This window comes from Chenopodium quinoa, unplaced genomic scaffold (genome assembly GCF_001683475.1).
Source record: "Chenopodium quinoa cultivar QQ74 unplaced genomic scaffold, ASM168347v1, whole genome shotgun sequence".
In the NCBI taxonomy this organism is placed as follows: Eukaryota; Viridiplantae; Streptophyta; class Magnoliopsida; order Caryophyllales; family Amaranthaceae; genus Chenopodium; species Chenopodium quinoa.
In genome coordinates, this window is record NW_018744790.1 from 936,433 (window position 1) to 954,409 (window position 17,977).

The following is a 17,977-nucleotide window of genomic DNA, read 5'->3' on the forward strand; positions in this document are numbered from 1 at the left end:
TGGAATAGGACTGATTTATGTCCAAACATAGTGCAAAGGGTTCAAAAACTTTGTTAGAACTCAAGAACTTGCCATTCTTATCTGTCTTCTACTGGTGAGTTTGAAGTGTTTGAGGGAAAGTCCTATCTTCCTGTTAGCTTAAACAACCACACATGTGCTTGTGGTCAATTACAAATTTCAGGTGCTTGTGGTCAATTACAAATTTCAGGAATTCCATGCAGACATGGAATAAGGGATATATTAGATGCAAAGCTTAGCTTTCATACATTTGTTGATGAGTGGTTTTTTGTCTAGAGATACAAGGCAGTATATGCGAATGGGATTAATTTCATACCAAATCCAACAATGGACCGATTTCAATGTGCCTTAGATAAATTCCACCTGAAATAAAGAGAGGGATTGGAAGACCTTACAGAAACAGATTGAGAGATGATACCGAGGAAAGGAAGGGTAAGAGAGCTAATACTATAAGGTGTGGCAAGTGTCAGGATTATGGTCACAATGCTCTGACTTGTAGGGGAGGAGCTACAGCAAAGCGAAAGTGGGGTCCAAGGAAAAAGAACAACGAAAAGGGAGAGGGAGCTTCTCAAGCTACTAATGATATCCCTAATGTGCAACCTGTTCCAGAACAACCAGACAAACAACAAGGTTGGTTGCATCTCAACCAGTTCCAGTTTCCCTTTTGCATATCGATCTGAGATGATGAACCAGTTATCTCCTCTTCCAGTTGCTCTTAATATATCCCTCAAATGATGAACAAAAAAGCTTCATGTATCTGAATCTTCAGTAGACACAATTCCCCATGCAAATAGAAACAACTCATTATTCCCATTTAGTGCAATAGCAGATAGTAGAACCCCCCCCCCCTATAACTCCCTTTCAAGTGAGTTCCATCAACTCCCAAAAAACCCCTAACTCCATCCCTTAACCCATCCAAACAAGGCTTAAAAGAAATGAAGATTGTTACAAAAAGCCAATGGCTTGTCAACATGAGTTGCTGGATTCCATACACAACTAGCATCCAAATCAGGGTTAGTTCTCCTAATCATCTCACAATAACTAAGGAAAAAGGCATAAGATTCATTAAAGCCACCATGTATCTCTATTAAAGCCCTTGCTTTCACTCTATATAAAGTACTAGTACTATTTGCACATTATATCTATTCCATAACAAAGCATTATAAGCATTACCAGATATATCATTATTGGCTCTAATGTCTTCTAACAGAACTCTGATGGCCCACTTTGCAGTTACCATAGGGTTTTTTTATCTCCAACCCAAGCATGTGTGCTTAGGATTTTTAATAGACTTGATAGCCCAAGTGAACCAATCTGTCAATTTGGAAGCATGGAGCCTCCACTCACAACCTTCTGCAGAACAATACACTATGTAGATGAAATTATTTGCCCTATCAACAACCACAGAAACCCATATTGTATGCAATAGTCCCTAACATCTCTTAAATGTTGTTTGTCACAAAAAAAGTTGCCATGGTCTTAGTTCTATTCTTCCATCTTCTTCTCTATCAAACATTTCTCTATTTCTATAAAGTTTTGCAAAGTAATTTCTATCCCCATCATCTTCTATATCATCATCTACCCAAACATCATCAGCATAAGAGTCATAGTTATCACATACCACCATATTATCAGCATCACTCATTTGCATATCCTCTTCATCATCTAAAGTTTCAACATCACTAGAAGAGTTACTGAGTTGTCCAGACAAGGTGAATGGTGGATCTTCTTCTTGGTCAAAATTCCATATTCAAATATTCAAGTGAAAATATGTCATGTGTTCCACCATCAGATATAGACACTGAACTACTAGCAGTTAACAACCCTTTTCTCCTAGCTGTTGTATTTGGCACTTTCTTTCTTAACACTAGTGCTTTATAGGATAAGGATGAAACAAGTTCAGGTTTCAATGAATGTGGAGGGTGATCAGATTGTTTATGTTTCCTTGGACTTCTTTTGAACACTCTAACACCTATGTCTGCTTCAGTCTCGAGCTCAATTACATGTTCACTAGCACCTATATCAGTTGCAATCCCTGATATAACTCCTAGTGTTTCACCAGTTTCAAGCCCCAACCAGTACTCAAATCCTCTTCCCCTCCATCCAGCACCCTTCCTCTCCCTGCACCTCTCCTACCCCTCTCCTTCTACCCCTCCTCCTCCTTCTATCTTAGTCCCTTTCTCTCCCTATACTTCTTCCCCTCCCCCTCCCTCCTCTATTACCAACTAACTGAGCATCTGCATTTAAATTACCCTCATCCTTAATTGGTTCATCAGTTTCCCCTACCACCACACCTCTCTCTTCACCCCTACCCCCACACCTCCTACCTCTAGTTTTGACAGAATCTCTTGTTTAAGTCAAATCACCCATTTCATCCAAGTTAACATCATAGATTCAACGAACACCAGTTTCTTGTTACACTAACCCTTTGCTTCTCCTAGGTGGTAATTTTGAAGGTCTGCCTACTCAGGATAAAGGGAACCACAGTTGCATCAGCATGTCTCCTAATCCCATTGTAACTAGAGACTGAAATACCAGCTGATTCTGCAACACCTTTCATTTGTTCCTTAATCTGCCTTGCATTTCTAGTTATCCTTAAAGCCTTGGCATCTTTAAAAATCTAACTTGGACTATCAGCATCATACACCCATATGTGTATCTCATTCTTTCCAGCCAAGTCAGAGAACATCTTCATTAAGTCCTTATCACTATTAAGATAGTGGTATTTCATCTTATGCACATATCTAAATGTAGGGAATTTGGGTATTTCAATACGTCATTCAACAACATTATCCCAATAATCTATAATCACATCAATAAGGTTTATCTTATCAATGTCCTCGACAACAACATCTACATCACCACTTCTAAACCGGAACTTCAACACAATAGCATCACCCATTACAACCTAACAACCCTAAAAATACACAAGAATTTTTCCATTACAACCCTAGAAATACACAAGAATTTCTCCATTACAACCCTAGAAATACATATCTCAATTCAACTTGCAGAACTAACCACCCTATTAATACACAAGAATTTCTCCATTACAACCACAAGCATTCACATATACAAACCCAAAAAAACCACACACCAATTAACAATAAAACATACCCTAAATTTCATGAAAGATTTAAAATTTCAGTACATTAAACCCCCGATTATTCAACCACAATCATCCATTTAAAAAACAGGGCAATCATAACAACAATTCATTTAAATTCGAAAAAAATAGGAAATTTAGGGTTAAGATAGGATGAAATACCTTGTAAAAGTTGAAATCCGGCACCTTGGAGAGATTTGGATCAAAATTCGTAGATTGATGATTGTTGTTTTAGCGCTCCTCGAAGTTCATCAACGCAGCAGCAGAAGTTCGAACGTCTTTAATTGAATGCGCCTTTAATGAATTATTAGTGGGTGTTAGAGCGTTGCATTTACAAAATTAAAAGGGGTAGTTTAGTCAATTCCAAATTAGTTAACCATGGTTAGTAATTTAACTTAATTATGACAGATTTAGTAAAATAATGCTATATTAGAGAGCAATTAAATTATTAATGCTATTTAAGAGATTTTGAAAAAAAATTTGCTACCATTGAGAATGTGCAAAAGTTTATACTCCTTCTGTTTGTTTTTTATTTGCATCAGTTTGACCGACACATTTGCCGAGATGCAACATTGACCATTAATATCTTTAATTGTATATTAATAAAAATTGTAACAAAATTATATTATGACACTAGATATTATGACTAATCTAATGATATATTTTAGTATTATATACTCCTGGAATACAATGGATCATGGTACTCCTTACCCAATATATTTGATTTATTTTGCGCACACTTTATGTTATTTTGTTTAAATGTTGTGTTATTTTGTTACAACATGTTATTTACTTATTTATTAATTCAACCTCAACTCATGCTATTTTTAATTTACATTAAATAACATATATATAAATTGAAATAATAATAAATTCACATCAAAATAACATTAGCATTGTTGAGTTTTAAGGCATCGTGAATAGAATCAAACACTTTAGAAGATACTAAAGTTCTGGACATAAACACATTTAAACCCTTAAATGACCTTCAAATCAATTGATTTCTAAGAAACCTAGGAAATTAGAAGAAGAAAAGAGGAGAGAGAAAGTGTGTTTGATTTAGAGTTGGAGTAGTGAGAGGAAGAGAGATCAAGAGTGAGTGAGACTCAGGTTGATTCCTCAAAAACCCAGAAAATTGAAAGAAAGGAGAGAGAAAGTGTATGATTTACTTGGAGTAGTTGAGAGGAAAAGAGAGTGAGTGTGGGAGAAAGATGAATGAGAAAAGGGCGAAATAACATACATGTCGTATTTAAAAATAACATATACATAATTTGAAATAACAAAGAGTTAACATCAAAATAACATGAGTATTATAAAACCTAGAGCACCGTGTACATGGTACTCCAGGAGTATGATAAAAATTGCGTATAATAACATTTATTTCCCTGCCTTATAAAAAGTAGGAGATTGCGCTTATGAATAGTGCACGGACCTATATGCCCTTCAAAATGTTTGTTTACGTTCTTACCCCCATATATAATTTTTTTACATTTATATCATTCCACGTGTACAAATGTAATAATGAGTGTTGAGTTTTCCTTCTCCTTATATTTATGCACTTTATATTATTTATTTATATTATATGTAAATATATTATAGGTAAATTTAAACGCCATCTATATTGCAATATTGTATTGTTGAATAATTGCATAGATGTTTTGTAAAAAAAAAAAAAAAAAGTTGTAAACAACTAAAAAAGCCGTGCATGAAAAATGAAAGGTTCAACACTACGTGAAAAAATGAAATTGGCACCGGTTCAAACCCGGCCTAAGGCACCGGTTTGAACCGGTGCCAGAGTGGGGGGTGCCAATTACCCCCCTTTTTGGCACCGATTCAAAACTAGTGCCATAAACAGGTTTTGGCATCGGTTCACCGGTGCCAAAAATACTTTTAAAAAATATTATCCCTCCTTTCGGCACCGGTTAACCGGAGCCAAAAATGTCCAAATTTTTTTTTTGTTTTTTTTTTCACTTAACAATTAAATCAACTAAAAAAGATAACATCACAATATAAATGGAATTGGTTTCAATATAATCCAAAATTTACAACATATAATCAAATCCAAAATTACAATATAGATCAATTACAACTAACATATAAATAAATAAATAAAATTACATTATAAATCATAAAAAAATTACAATATACTCGTAAATCAAAAAGAAAATTACAATATAACATATCAATATTCTTGCATAATCTATACCTGCACCAATTAAACAGAAAAAAAATCAATTGGTAAAAATAAGCTTAAGAAAAAATTAAAAAAAAAACCCAGAAATTCAATCCAAACAATTCAAACCCAGAAAAAAAAGCATTAATTCAAACCAAGGAAAAAAAACAGAAATTGAAATCGAAATTAAAAAAATATCAAAATCGAAAAAAAAAAAACAAAAATTGAAATCGAAAAAAAAACCCAAATAATCGAAAAAAACAAAATCAAAATCGAAAAAAAACCCAATTAAAATTGAAACCCAAAAATTAAAATAAAAATTAAAACCCAAAAAACTAAAATCAAAAACAAAATCCCAGAAATCGAAAACAAAAACCAAAATCAAAAATTCAAAATTGAAACCCAAAAAACCAAAAATCAAAAACAAAATCCCAGAAATCGAAAAAAAAAAACCAAAATCGAAACTAAAAACCAAAATAAAAAAAACCAAATCCGAAAAAAAAAACCAAAATCGAAAAATTTGAATCGAAAAAAAAATAATTAAAATCGAAAAAAAAAACAGAACTTGAAAAAAAAAACCCAAAATTGTTGTTGATGTTGATGCCGGTGGGAATTGCGGCGGTGCTCGAACTTTGTGGTGTGGTGGCGGCTGTTGTTGTGGCGACTGTTGTTGCGGTGGCGGCTTTGGTTGCTGCAGATCTAAGGGGAGAGGAGATCGAAGGGAGATGAAAGAAGAACGAAGAGAGAGAGAGAGAGGAGATCGAAGGGAGATGAAAGAGGATGAAGATGGAGATGAAAGAAGAACGAAGAGAGAGAGAGGAGAGAGAAGGAGAGGAGAGGAAATGGGGAATGGAGGCGGAGAGAGGAAAGTTATTAGGGGTTTAGGGTTTTTGCTATGATCCGTTTTTTTTTTTTTTTTTTTTTAATGTTGCACTGGTTCAGTGGCACCGGTTCAAACCGGTGCCCTTTGTATTTTTGGCACCGGTTTGAGCTGAACCGGTGCCATTACTCTTGGTCTAAAATCCCGCCCATTTTAAGGGCGGTTTTTGCCACCGGTTTGGTCTGAACCGGTGCCATTTGGGGGTTGCCTTTTTATATTTTTCTACTAGTATTTTATAAAAGTGAAAAAAAAATTAAGTCAAGTATAATACTACGTACATGAATACTAAATAGTGCAAAAATCAAAGTGACACGCTATAAAAAAAAAAAAAAAAAAAAAAAAAAAAAAAAAAAAAAAAAGGAGTCTCTTATCTTTTTAAAATCCATATACTACCTCTGTTACATGTTATATGGAACGATTAGACATTTTCCCTCTCTACTTGCTTTATGTCAAATCATTGCAAATGACGGTACCATTTTGATTGGGAGCGCACGCATGGTATAATGTAATTTTCATGTATCAAATCAAACCTTTCACTGTACTCTTCTTTCTAGGGTTTCTTCTTCCCTCCTTTTTTTCCATCAAACCCAAAATTTCTTCACCAAAACCCTAGAAATCGAAATTCTCTGAACATAAAAAATGGTGGATTTTGCTAGAGTTCAGAAAGAGCTTCAAGAATGCAATAAAGATGTCAATTCTTCTGGCGTTAGCGTGAAGCCAAAAGCTGATTCTCTCTCTCATCTCATTGGTACTATTCCTGGTCCTGTTGATTCTCCTTACGAAGGTGGTACCTTCTTAATCGACGTCGTTTTACCTGGTAATTAAAGCATTGTTGTTGTTTGATTTTAATTTACTTTGATAATTTTGATATTTGAACTGTGTCAATTGGTGTTGTTAATGTTTAATTTGTCCTTTTGATTTCTATTGAATTCTGAAATTTGTTGAATTCTGAAATTTCTTCATTAATAAAATAGAGGCTTTTGTTTCATACATTTGATTGCTCCCGTAAATTTGAATTTTGCAAATTTGTTTTACTCCGTATTAGTTAGGATTATTATACATAATCTTGCTAAGTTTGGGGAATTCTTTGTGAAAATCATCTTGAGTAAGGAAGGAAAATGCCGAATCGCGGTAGTTTCTGTTTGCAATCAAGAATTATCCTTTCCTGTATTATATGAGTTGGAGTTTTGTAGTTATTCATTTGTAACTATGATTATTAATTGAAATGCAATGTTGAATGGTCAACTATTTGAATTTTCACTTGCGATATTCTGTGAATGGGTTGTTATATGATATTTATCTATTGCCTTTCTTTGATGGACGGTTGATCTGTTGCTTTCCCTCATTTCTCCCTGTTAAATTATTTTGCTCTTAAGGTATGTGTAACGATGTTTATTTACTTGACTGATAGTAGTAGTGCTGCTTTCCTTTTTTTTTTTTCAATCACAGATGGATACCCTTTTGAGCCACCCAAGATGAAATTCCTGACAAAAGTTTGGTAAGACATTTCTGTGCAGCCTTTTCACTTGTTGATTCATCTTGCTTTGTTTTGTTGAATTGCTGCATTGTCCAATAATGGCAATTGTATTTAATATGGAGGGCGGGGGGGGGGGGGATTCGCATTTATCATTATTTGCGAAGTAGTCAAATGTTTGGAAGTAAGATATATTGCATTAATCTGCACTTGTTAGCTTAAGTTGGCTTTTGCGTGATGAATGGGGTTCAAAATTTTCAAATGATGAATTTAGTTGGTTTGTTGCGCCAGTGCAAGTACAAATACTCTGTCTGATTTCTAGAATTTCTGTTGGTTAAATTTGGTGTAACATACCATCAGCAGTATTCTGCTTATGGTGCTCAATTGGCAGTGTATTTTACATATGATGAGAAAATTAGAATTATCACAGTTATCCCTGTCTGATGTGTCTGTGCTGATCCTTTGTGCTCTGATGCATATGTACTGCCAAATGAAAGTATATCGCCATTTTTAACTTTTAAGACTCTAGGATATTTTTCTTACAATCTATTTTTGTCTAATTTTCTGTTTGAGGAATTTCCAAACCTAATATGTGTAGCTTTTCAATTTATTTAGATTCATTTGTGGTAATTAAACTTTTGGGAAATTAGGTTCTGGTCTAATCATAACATCTTAGTGTGCTGCTGAGCAAGTGATTTTGCTGTTCATTTTTGAGGCTAATATCCATTAGATAGAAATTCTAAGGGCTGTATGTTTAGGAGAGATTTGGGGAAAAAAGAGAGTTTTGAGGCAAAAGAGAGGTTATCAAATCTCTAATGCGATTGTTTGGTTAAGAGAAGATTTCAGGAGGATTTCGAGTCCTAAATGCTAATTTTGAAAAAAGCTAATGATGGGAGCTTTTTGGTAAGAGAGGTCAGTGACTTTTCTATCTTAAAGTTGGTTAAATTTACTACCCATAACCAATTTTGCTCAAATTAATAATAAATTATGCATACACAATAAACGAGCTATATAACTTGTATTTATCAAACATACATCAGCTAGTCAAACTAGCTCATATATCAGCTAGTCAAACTAGCTCATATATCAGCTAATCAAACCTGCTCATACAAACCACAAACAACTAACCTCTTGTTGCCAAACAGGGTCTAAAGCTTTCTACTGCTAAGATATTTGTGGATTTAATCTCTTTTCCTTCTTTTGGCCATATATGTAGTTTGTACTCTTGGTAGGGGAGATTTGTGTTTAGCATGTGTTCCCCTTTAATGATTCTCACCCTTCTTTCCAATCCGTTCCAATCTTGGGATAATTATTTAGGAAAGACATCTGATTTTGATATTCGAAGGCACCCATCAAAATTAAAGTGGAAAATTTAACAATTTTATGGAGTATGGTAACTATTTGGAGTATAATCTTGCATACAAGCTGAGAGCTCGGTAATAAAGTGTCATACCTTTAGCCTTCCCCATCGCAATGACTTTTCTAAGGCAGCACCCTAAACCAAAAACTAAATTAGCTTATATACCATTGAAAATCAAACATTGATAACCATGTTAAGGATTACAAGAGTGATTAAATCTGCCAAACTGATTTATAATCTTAATCAATACTACAATGGAAGTACAACCTCATTGATCATTTCCTTATCCCCCTCAAAGCAGTTAGATGTTAAAGACCAATGCACAATTCATATAAAAGCTATAACGCCTATTTAATCTACAAATGTTGTTTGAAGGAACACCCAAAATTTAACCTAATGAATTTCTAACACATGTCAATAGCACAGTAACTGTTGAAGGTCCCAAAGAGCTTCACAACGAACCAAAAGGAGGTTCAAAACTCTAACTAATTCTATACATATTTAGTATTTCTAAAAATTCAATTGCCTTTCAAAGCGAGTCAACATAGAGATAGAATTAAGGGAAGGGAAGACTGAAAATATATGAAAGAAGGCCATAAAATTTACCTGTTGTTCGCTGATAGGCGAGGAAAGCCACAGCTACTATCAATGCGTAATTAAATCAAATCAATTTCTGCTTGATGACTGTAAGAGAAAAGTAAGAGGGAGCTTAATGATTGCAAAGACATCCTAGTCTATCAACCTCCCTTGTACACTTCTTTTCTCTGAACATGGAAGAAACTGTCAAGTAAGAAACATGATGTGATTATCTGCCCACAATATTATTTTGATTTTGGCTTTTGCTGGGTTGTCCTAGGGATTGTCAAGGATCACAAAATCATTCTACCACAACTGTAAATAAAATCGAATCATACACATTCTGCTTGCAAGAATATTTCCCATCTGTAAATTTTAAAGCTGTCTGACTACTGTGTTCTTTTTCAATAAAAAAGTAACAAAAAGCAATGTCAAGAAAACAAAGTCAATGCAACAACTTTTAATTTTAAGCCTCTTGATCAGAAATGTCTCCAAATCAATATCTACGGAGTCTTATTTTTATTAGGAATTTATGCATGCAAAATAGATTAAAGTGGAGTGAGAAAGTATCGTTTTAAGTGGTAACATCTAACATGAAAACTCTAAAGACAAGTGGAGAATATTCTTGTCGTCTTCTGCAGTCAAGAACTCAAGATCTGACGGAATTAGAAGGAAAAAAAAAGTAAATAAATGGTGATTCCATATCAAACTCTAAATTTCACATCATTCCAAATTTAATCTATATAACACAACCCAAAACAAATTCAATTCTAAATTTCAAACACAATAACTGGGTTATTACCTTTGTTATTTTAAAAATAAGGAAGAAGACAAGGAGGATTGTAAGGGAGAGATATTGTCTGTAAGAAAATGGTAGAAAAATGGAGGAAGAAGCAGCAGAATTAGAAAAAAAAGGGGGGGGGGGGGGGGAGGAGACGCAGTGCTTAACTGATAATGTTCATAACCTGCAATAAATTTCATGATATTTTTTCAATCAATTCACTGTAGTAGTGAACAATATGAGTTAGGCACTTTGAAGGGCTAGAGATGTTTGCAAAAGCCATAGAATCCAAATGCCTGTACCCTCATAATTTTCGTTTGGATGTCTGACTCTGAGGTTCTTAAGAGGGTGGAACCGTGGAAGTTTTAAGTGTTCAGGTAATTATTTTATCTAAACATGCACTGATAATAAATTTGCAAGTCTGAAGGTCTACCATGCTCAGTGTGTTTCTTATACACTGTTAAAGTGGTATGACAGGGAAATTATCTTCCGTTCTATTGTGAAATGGTCTTTTTCTTATTCCCACCTCCATATAAGAGCATTTCTAGATAAGATATGTTGGCTCTTAGGCAGCTTCATTTTCTTCTGATTTTGTGGTTTTCTTTCTGCTGCATAATGGGAGAATTTTCTGTAACATGTGATAAGATTATGGCTTAATTTGGGTGTTTCACTTTGGTCTCTTGGTTCGAGCCTCCTAGAGTCCTAGGCCTTATCAGGGCTATATATGATCATGTCTAGTGCAACGGTCATGCAATAGTGAATTGTGCACATTCCATTTTCTTTTTTTTTTGGGTGGGTGGTTGTTGGGGGGGGGGGGGGGTATACTTCTTATTTCATTTTTGGAAGTGTTTATATGTATTAAAAAAGTATGATTATGCACGACTCCCAGGGGATTACAAGCTTAATGTGTATTCATGCATTATATTGAAGGCATCCTAACATTAGCAGTCAGAGTGGGGCTATCTGCTTGGATATCTTGAAAGACCAATGGAGTCCTGCTCTTACTTTAAAGACAGCACTTGTCTCCATACAAGCATTACTTTCTGCAGCAGAGCCAGATGACCCTCAGGATGCTGTCGTTGCTCAACAGGTTGCTTTGCTGCTAAATTGCATGTTTTGTTTTTTTAATTTGATTTTCTCAAGTTTCAACTTTCGAGACCATCTCCTTACTTCCCCTTTTGTGCTTTGGGGAAGGGAATTTGGTGGTTTTACTATTAATCGCCAATAGCTAACCAGTTCATTTCATTAAACATGCATTTCATCATACTTATTTAATTCATGTGGAGCACCATGCAGTACCTTCGGGATTACCAGACCTTCGTAGGCACTGCTCGTTATTGGACTGAAGCTTTTGCCAAGACATCTTCCCATGGGATTGAGGAGAAGGTAGATAAATCATCCTTCTTAGCAGTGCCTCTAATACCTTTCATTTATTTGATCTCTTGTCAGTATGTCATTGATTGAACCACATATTTGTTCAAATATATGATGTCATAGGGAAGTTGAATATCATGCAGGTACAGAGGCTAGCTGAAATGGGCTTTCCTGAAGCATTGGTGAGGAGTACTTTGGAAGTTGTTGGTGGGGATGAAACTCTTGCCCTTGAAAAGCTTTGCTCGAGCTAGATTCATTGCTGAATTCTCTTTTTTGCTGCAAAAGCACTGTTTGAAGGTCTTGATTAAGCTGTATATGAACTGCTTGTTGGTCATAGTGCTTATATATCTATGCCATCTTTAGTCAACTCCTTGCTGAAATTTATATTTTGCTATTTTGTTGCTATTGATGCTAAGCTCCATCTCATGTAAAAGGAGTTACAAAACCTAGTTGTTGAATAGAATTGCTTAATGAATGAATGAGAAAGTCCGTTGGATTCTCCTCATCTCTATTTCTGCCTCTCTTTTATTGTGTTTGCGCACTGTTTCCTTACCTTTATGTGTTTACTACATCTGAATATTAAAATAAGAACTATTGAAGGTGTAAACAAAAAGTAGAGGCAGAATGAAGAGAATATTAGAGACGGCTCAGTTTACCTTTCACCTGTTCTGCATTTATGAATTATGATAGCTTAAGGAAGGCAAAAGGGGATCTGGTGGTTCTGTATTGTCTCAACCCACCCACCCCCCCTCCCTCTCTTTTCTAGAATCTGTATGGCTACACCTCTGTGAAATTTGACTTAAAATACTACGTATATTATTTGAAGATCTATGTCTTTGATTTTGTAATTTTGTTTGGAGTAGTGAACTGCTGGGCCAGTTTGGGACAAGATTAATTATATTGTTTGCTTGGACTACATAGTCTACATTTAGGTATGGTATGTGGTTATATTTTATAAGATAGTCTTCAATGGTTTGCGAATCAGTAATTCTTTTTGTTTGGAAAGGGGATTTGGGGTAGTTTGCTTGGGGGTAACGATTGCGTAGAAGACAATATGTTACCTTAGCTCAATTGAGAACGCATGTTTGCTATATATTGATATAATATCAAGTTTTTCGAAGTTCTGGTTTGTCGTTGAAGGATAAGAGTCTCATAATATTGGCGGAAATTATACAAGTGCTGGTTATTGTAATACACATGCAAGTGAGATGGAAAGAGGCTTTGAGTGTAAATTGTCGACGTATGGGATGAAGGATAGAAGGTGAGCAGCAGAATTTATAAATTGTGATTGAATTTGTGTGTTTTTTTTTTTTTTTTTTTTTTTGGGGGGGGGGGGGGGGGGGTGGGGGTTAAGTCTGGTAACACAGTCAGTGACTAAAATCAAAGGGAGGACAAGCACATTCTTTAGCATGAAAGACTTCTCTTTGAGGATAATGGCTGTCAGACAACTCAGCTTGGATAATATGTTGAGGATCCACCGTAATTGGAGTTTGAGGATCTTTCCAAAGTATTCAGTTTTTTAATTTTGATTTTACTCAGTTTGCTTATTTATTGAAAGTAGATATGGTATCCATTCTTGTTGAGTTCTGGTGTTTATAGTTGTGATGATCTTGGGTTATGTTTAAAGTCAGTGCCATACCTTCCAAGTTCTTGGCTACCATTTTTAATTGCTCAAGTCTTTGATTGTGGTTTTCAATTTCTCTGAGTTTGAGGTGTTGTGATTTTTTCCAATCTGACCTGATGTTATGAGCATACTTTTTATTATTACTTCTTTGGTCATGTAAATGAGTTTAAAGTAGTTTCTGGAAAAGGGTAATAAGTGTGGTCTGATATATTTTGTAGTCATCTTTAGGTTTGACATGAATTTTAAAGTTCATATTGTATCCTTTGAGATCTAATCTAGGCATCAATGTCGTCCTTTATTATGCAGCATGTGAAATTTGCTTTCCAATTTTTCATGGCACAGTGAAGAATGTTTTGCTGTTTGAGCGACTATGATGTAGTTATGCACTTAAAATAGTTGCTATATCTCGGTTCAGTGGCACGTCTCTTCAGTCAACAAGTGTTTCGTGAAATTTTAATTGATTTGTGTGACTAATACACTTCCTAATTACAGATGCGTTGGTTCAACTTACAAGCTTTACAAAGTCTCCAGACACCTATCATGGACTTCATTACCAAGTTACCAAAAGATTGTTCAGAGGTTGTCACTAAAAGATTGAAAAATACATCATTTGGATATTGATAGTTCTGGTCTCTTCTTTCTTGCACATTGAGATGTACAACCTTGAAGCTAGAGAGGTTTATCCACCTTCCATTTTCTTGTTACTAATGTAGATTTAGTTGCTACTATCATCCGTATGAGCAATTCGACTAAATTTTTATATCGTAGAATATTCTCTCTTTGAGTTTTTGTGGTTAATACTAAATATGCTTTCCTGGTGCTCTGAATTTCTCTTGATTCTTACCCTGCTTATATTAGCCTCTATGACGTCATTGCATCATAGATGTCAATGTCCAGGTAGAGCAACTCTGTGATTGGAATATACTACTTAGACTATCGCTTCATTCGCTTGTGATTTTATTTTTCTTTGGCATGTAAGAATTTGTTAGATTGCTATCCAATACTTCTAAAGTATAAGTCTTATATTTCTAATATTTTTTTTATAACATACTTCGTTAATGGTATAGGATGTGTATTGGCAAGTGTGAAACTCATATCGCCCATAGCGAAGTAAGGCCCTATTCTCATCGGATTATTTTTAGTTCAGTTCAGCTCACTTCTAATAAGTCCGGTTCAGTTCAGCTCAACTCTAATAATTTAAGTTCAGTTCAGCTCATCTATAATAAGTTAAGTTCAGCTCAGCTCCTAACTTCCTTCTCTCATAAAATATTTAATTTAGTTCAGCTAGTTCAACTCAGCTCCTAACTTCCTTCTCTCTTAAAATATTCAATTTAGTTAAGCTCTAATAAGCTCATTTTAGTTCAGTTTAGCTCATTTTAGTCAATGAGATCGGTTCCTAGTATGGTTTGATGAATGATACAAATTGTGTTGATCTTCCGTGTCAGAATTTTCCATGAATGATGATGGACTAAAACTTAAATTAGAATTACCTAACTATTTTGACAAGAATCCTATGTCTTGAATGGTAATTAGAAAGAATCTTGGATTTTCTCAGTATAGTCCATGCTGATTCTATCACGTGGGAGGACGAGGACATATCCTTCTCTTCCTCCACCATCATTTGTCCAAGCATCAGAGAGGTCAAGCTGCTTCTTGATTTTCGTGTACACCCCTCTATTTATGGTTTATTAAATTAATTGTTAAATAAAGTACTTCTTAATCATATTTATTAAACAATTTAAGGTTGGTGATTGATTTTGTTGGTACACCTCAAACTAAAGTTGACTTATGGATCAAGCCAGTGACGGACCTAGAAATTTAACAATGGGGGACAATTTCGATAATTCAACTAATATCAACCTATTTAAAAAAAAAAAAAAAAAAAAAAAAAAAAAAAAAAAAAAAAAAACGGGTACACAATACAAGTAATTTGGGTTTGGTTGGGAAATAGAAATAAGGGAGTAGTCGAGTGGTATAGTTGAAATAAAACACCAAAAAAAAAAGGAGTGATGTTACAAAGGGGATTCGAATGTCATATTATCTTGTGATGTTAATTTCTTAGCAAACATTTGCTGAAGATGCTCGTTGCAGTCTGTGACTCTTGGCCGCATGGGTGGTGGTTCGTGCCTCGTGGTTGGGAAATAGGAATAAGGGAGTAGTCGAGTGGTTTGGTTAAAATAAAGGAATTTTTTTTATTTTTACCACCTCCGAAAAACAACTTAATTGTTTTTACCACCTCCATAAAAAAAAGTTTTATTTTATCACCACATAAAAAAATGAAAATTGACTTTTACCACCAATCACCGCCAACTAACGGATTCTGTCGATCTAGGTAAACCTGAAATTGGGCCCCTTGACATATTGTTTCTAGCTCACTACCAACATAGCTAAGGCAAACTTCTTGTTTATTCTTACACTCAATTTTATATAACTATTTTCCCAGTTTTATTTTTTTCCTAAATTTTTTTCCTCTTTTTTTTTTCCGAAAGTGGTGGGACAATGGTCCCCCCTTGTTCCTTCATGGGTCCGCCCATGGATCAAGCATATAACTTATGACTAGTCGAAGTTTTAGGCCGGAACCTCATACAGGTTATCCCAATTTGGGTTTCTTTAGTGACTTTTGATCCTATAAGCCTTGTTTGGTTATTTCTAAACTAAGTAGATAATGTCGTGTAATAAGCATGATTAGTACACGAGCATTCTCGTATAGACGTATCTCAAAGATGGAAATGGTATACCTTTGTAGGATGCGAAAGAAAACCCAAATGGTAAGAGATGAAAAGAAAGAAGACTGAAGTAGATTTGATTGTACATTAGTGAGTTCTTTTATCGAAGAATGCTTATACTTTTTTATGGTAAAAGGGAACTCTGATGAGGTAGTGCAGAAAAAGTAGATACATATGGGTGAAATTATGTGGCCAACTAGCAGCAAGCAGTGGTACCATTAGACATTAGTAGTGTAAGTGCCTTTTGAGCTATAATATTAATTCAGAGGTTCGTGAGCTTGCCATTAAATAAAGAAGAGTCAGTACCTTGTGACTTGTGAGCTTCTCTTACGAGTGGTATGAGGATGTGCTGTGTATTTTACTCAGTAGTGTTTACTGACAATCTTTTGGGCAATCAAAGAACCCTATATGACCTTTTATTGGTTACGACCTTGCCACCTTGGTCTGGTTGTCATATTATTTATACTGATTATTACGGAGCAGTGATTACTCCGTAACTAAGCACATTATCATTTGGATCTTGTTAGATTGATAGATTCATATCTACATGTATTTTTAAATCTGAATTTTAATAAATTCTTTAAGTAGCTAGAGATGTTACAGAATAAGTGAACGGGAATTATAAGTTTTGATCTAAACTAATCTGAAAATTTGGTCTAAATTAATTTGATTTTGTCAAGAATAAGTAACAAGAGTGTGAAATCAGTTGGAAAACAACAACTCCAATGTTTACAGAATTACAGAGCATATAATTGAGTTTGAAAACTTGCTCTCGATTGCACAACTTGCACATGGAGATTAGATCACAACTTTAAACGAAAGAAAGTGAGGAGATTTTCTCTGATTTGTTCTCCGATTCTCGTACTAGTTTCGATTTAGACTTGGATTTTTTTATGTATACATGTATTTTTAATTTTTGTATTTCAGATTTTCATCTTTGTGGATTTGTTTTACGAGATTGAAGAATGGACAGGATTAAAGGGGAGTTGCATGATCATTGGTAATTCCTATTTTGTTCACTATGACTTGCTACTTTGTCATAGAATTTTTTTTTAATACTTCCTCCCCCCCCCCCCCCCCCCCTTTTTTTTTTTTTTTTTTTTTTTTTTTTTTACATCATACAAGTTGGGTACAATAATTTTGGTAGTGGGAAAAAAAGGAAGAGATAAAGGTAAAAATACAAAAGTATTCATTTGATATAAACCTGAACTAAAGAATAAGGCCCTGTTTGATTCACCTTAATTTTGCTAAACTGAAATTATTTTTACTGAACTGAACTTAATTTTACTGAACTGAAATTATTTTTACTGAACTTAAATTATTTTTACTGAACTGAAATTATTTTTGCCGATTTTCTATTATAATTCTTCTTTAAGAAAACTGAATTTTACTGAACTGAACTTATTTTTACTGAACTGAAATTATTTTTACTGAACTGAAATTAATTTTACTGAACTGAACTTATTTTTACTGAACTGAAATTATTTTTACTTAATATTATTTTTTTAAGGTGAAGAGAACAGAGCCTAAGTGTGAAAAAGGTAAGAGTATGTTGAACATAGATAATTTTTGTCCTAAAATAAAAATGGTGCAATATTTGTGAAATTTCTTTAAAAGACAAACTATACAATGTTAAAATAACAGAGAATATACAAAAAAAAAAAAAAATTAAGAACGGAGAATATATACGTAGTACAGTATATATTTTAAATTTTTGTATTATGGATTTTTTTTTTTTTTTTTTTTAATTTTGTGATGGTCGTGACTTATGGGAGATGGTGACTTGGTGAGGCTAAGTCCAATCCACTCACACCTTTTACATATACTAGGGCAGCTAACGTGCGCGCTATAGTTATTTTTTTTGAAAGCCGATTAGTGCATTTTA

At 34.3% G+C, this 17,977-nt stretch overlaps 1 protein-coding gene across 2 annotated transcripts; it reads left to right on the plus strand.

Moving 5' to 3' along the window:
- Positions 1-6,702: 6,702 nt before the first annotated feature.
- On the plus strand, positions 6,703-14,126 carry LOC110703918 (ubiquitin-conjugating enzyme E2 27-like). 2 transcript variants are annotated; one of them, XM_021881717.1, is made up of 6 exons: positions 6,703-6,994; positions 7,627-7,675; positions 11,299-11,458; positions 11,665-11,754; positions 11,886-12,039; positions 13,859-14,126. In XM_021881717.1, exons 1-5 carry the CDS (start codon positions 6,817-6,819, stop codon positions 11,991-11,993), a joined length of 585 nt encoding a protein of 194 aa, XP_021737409.1. In that variant the 5' UTR covers positions 6,703-6,816; the 3' UTR covers positions 11,994-12,039; positions 13,859-14,126. The 2 variants fall into 2 exon arrangements, with proteins under 2 accessions (XP_021737409.1, XP_021737408.1); XM_021881716.1 differs by lacking the exon at positions 13,859-14,126 and having other exon boundaries at positions 11,886-12,253.
- The last annotated feature ends 3,851 nt before the right edge of the window (positions 14,127-17,977 follow it).

What these genes read in the sequence shown, in the direction of transcription:
- LOC110703918 (XM_021881717.1), top strand. Translation starts at nt 6,817, where the DNA reads ATGGTGGATTTTGCTAGAGTTCAGAAAGAGCTTCAAGAATGCAATAAA. An exon ending in AATCGACGTCGTTTTACCTG is followed by an intron (nt 6,995 to 7,626) that starts GTAATTAAAGCA and finishes TTTCAATCACAG; the next exon opens with ATGGATACCCTTTTGAGCCA. An exon ending in CCCATGGGATTGAGGAGAAG is followed by an intron (nt 11,755 to 11,885) that starts GTAGATAAATCA and finishes AATATCATGCAG; the next exon opens with GTACAGAGGCTAGCTGAAAT.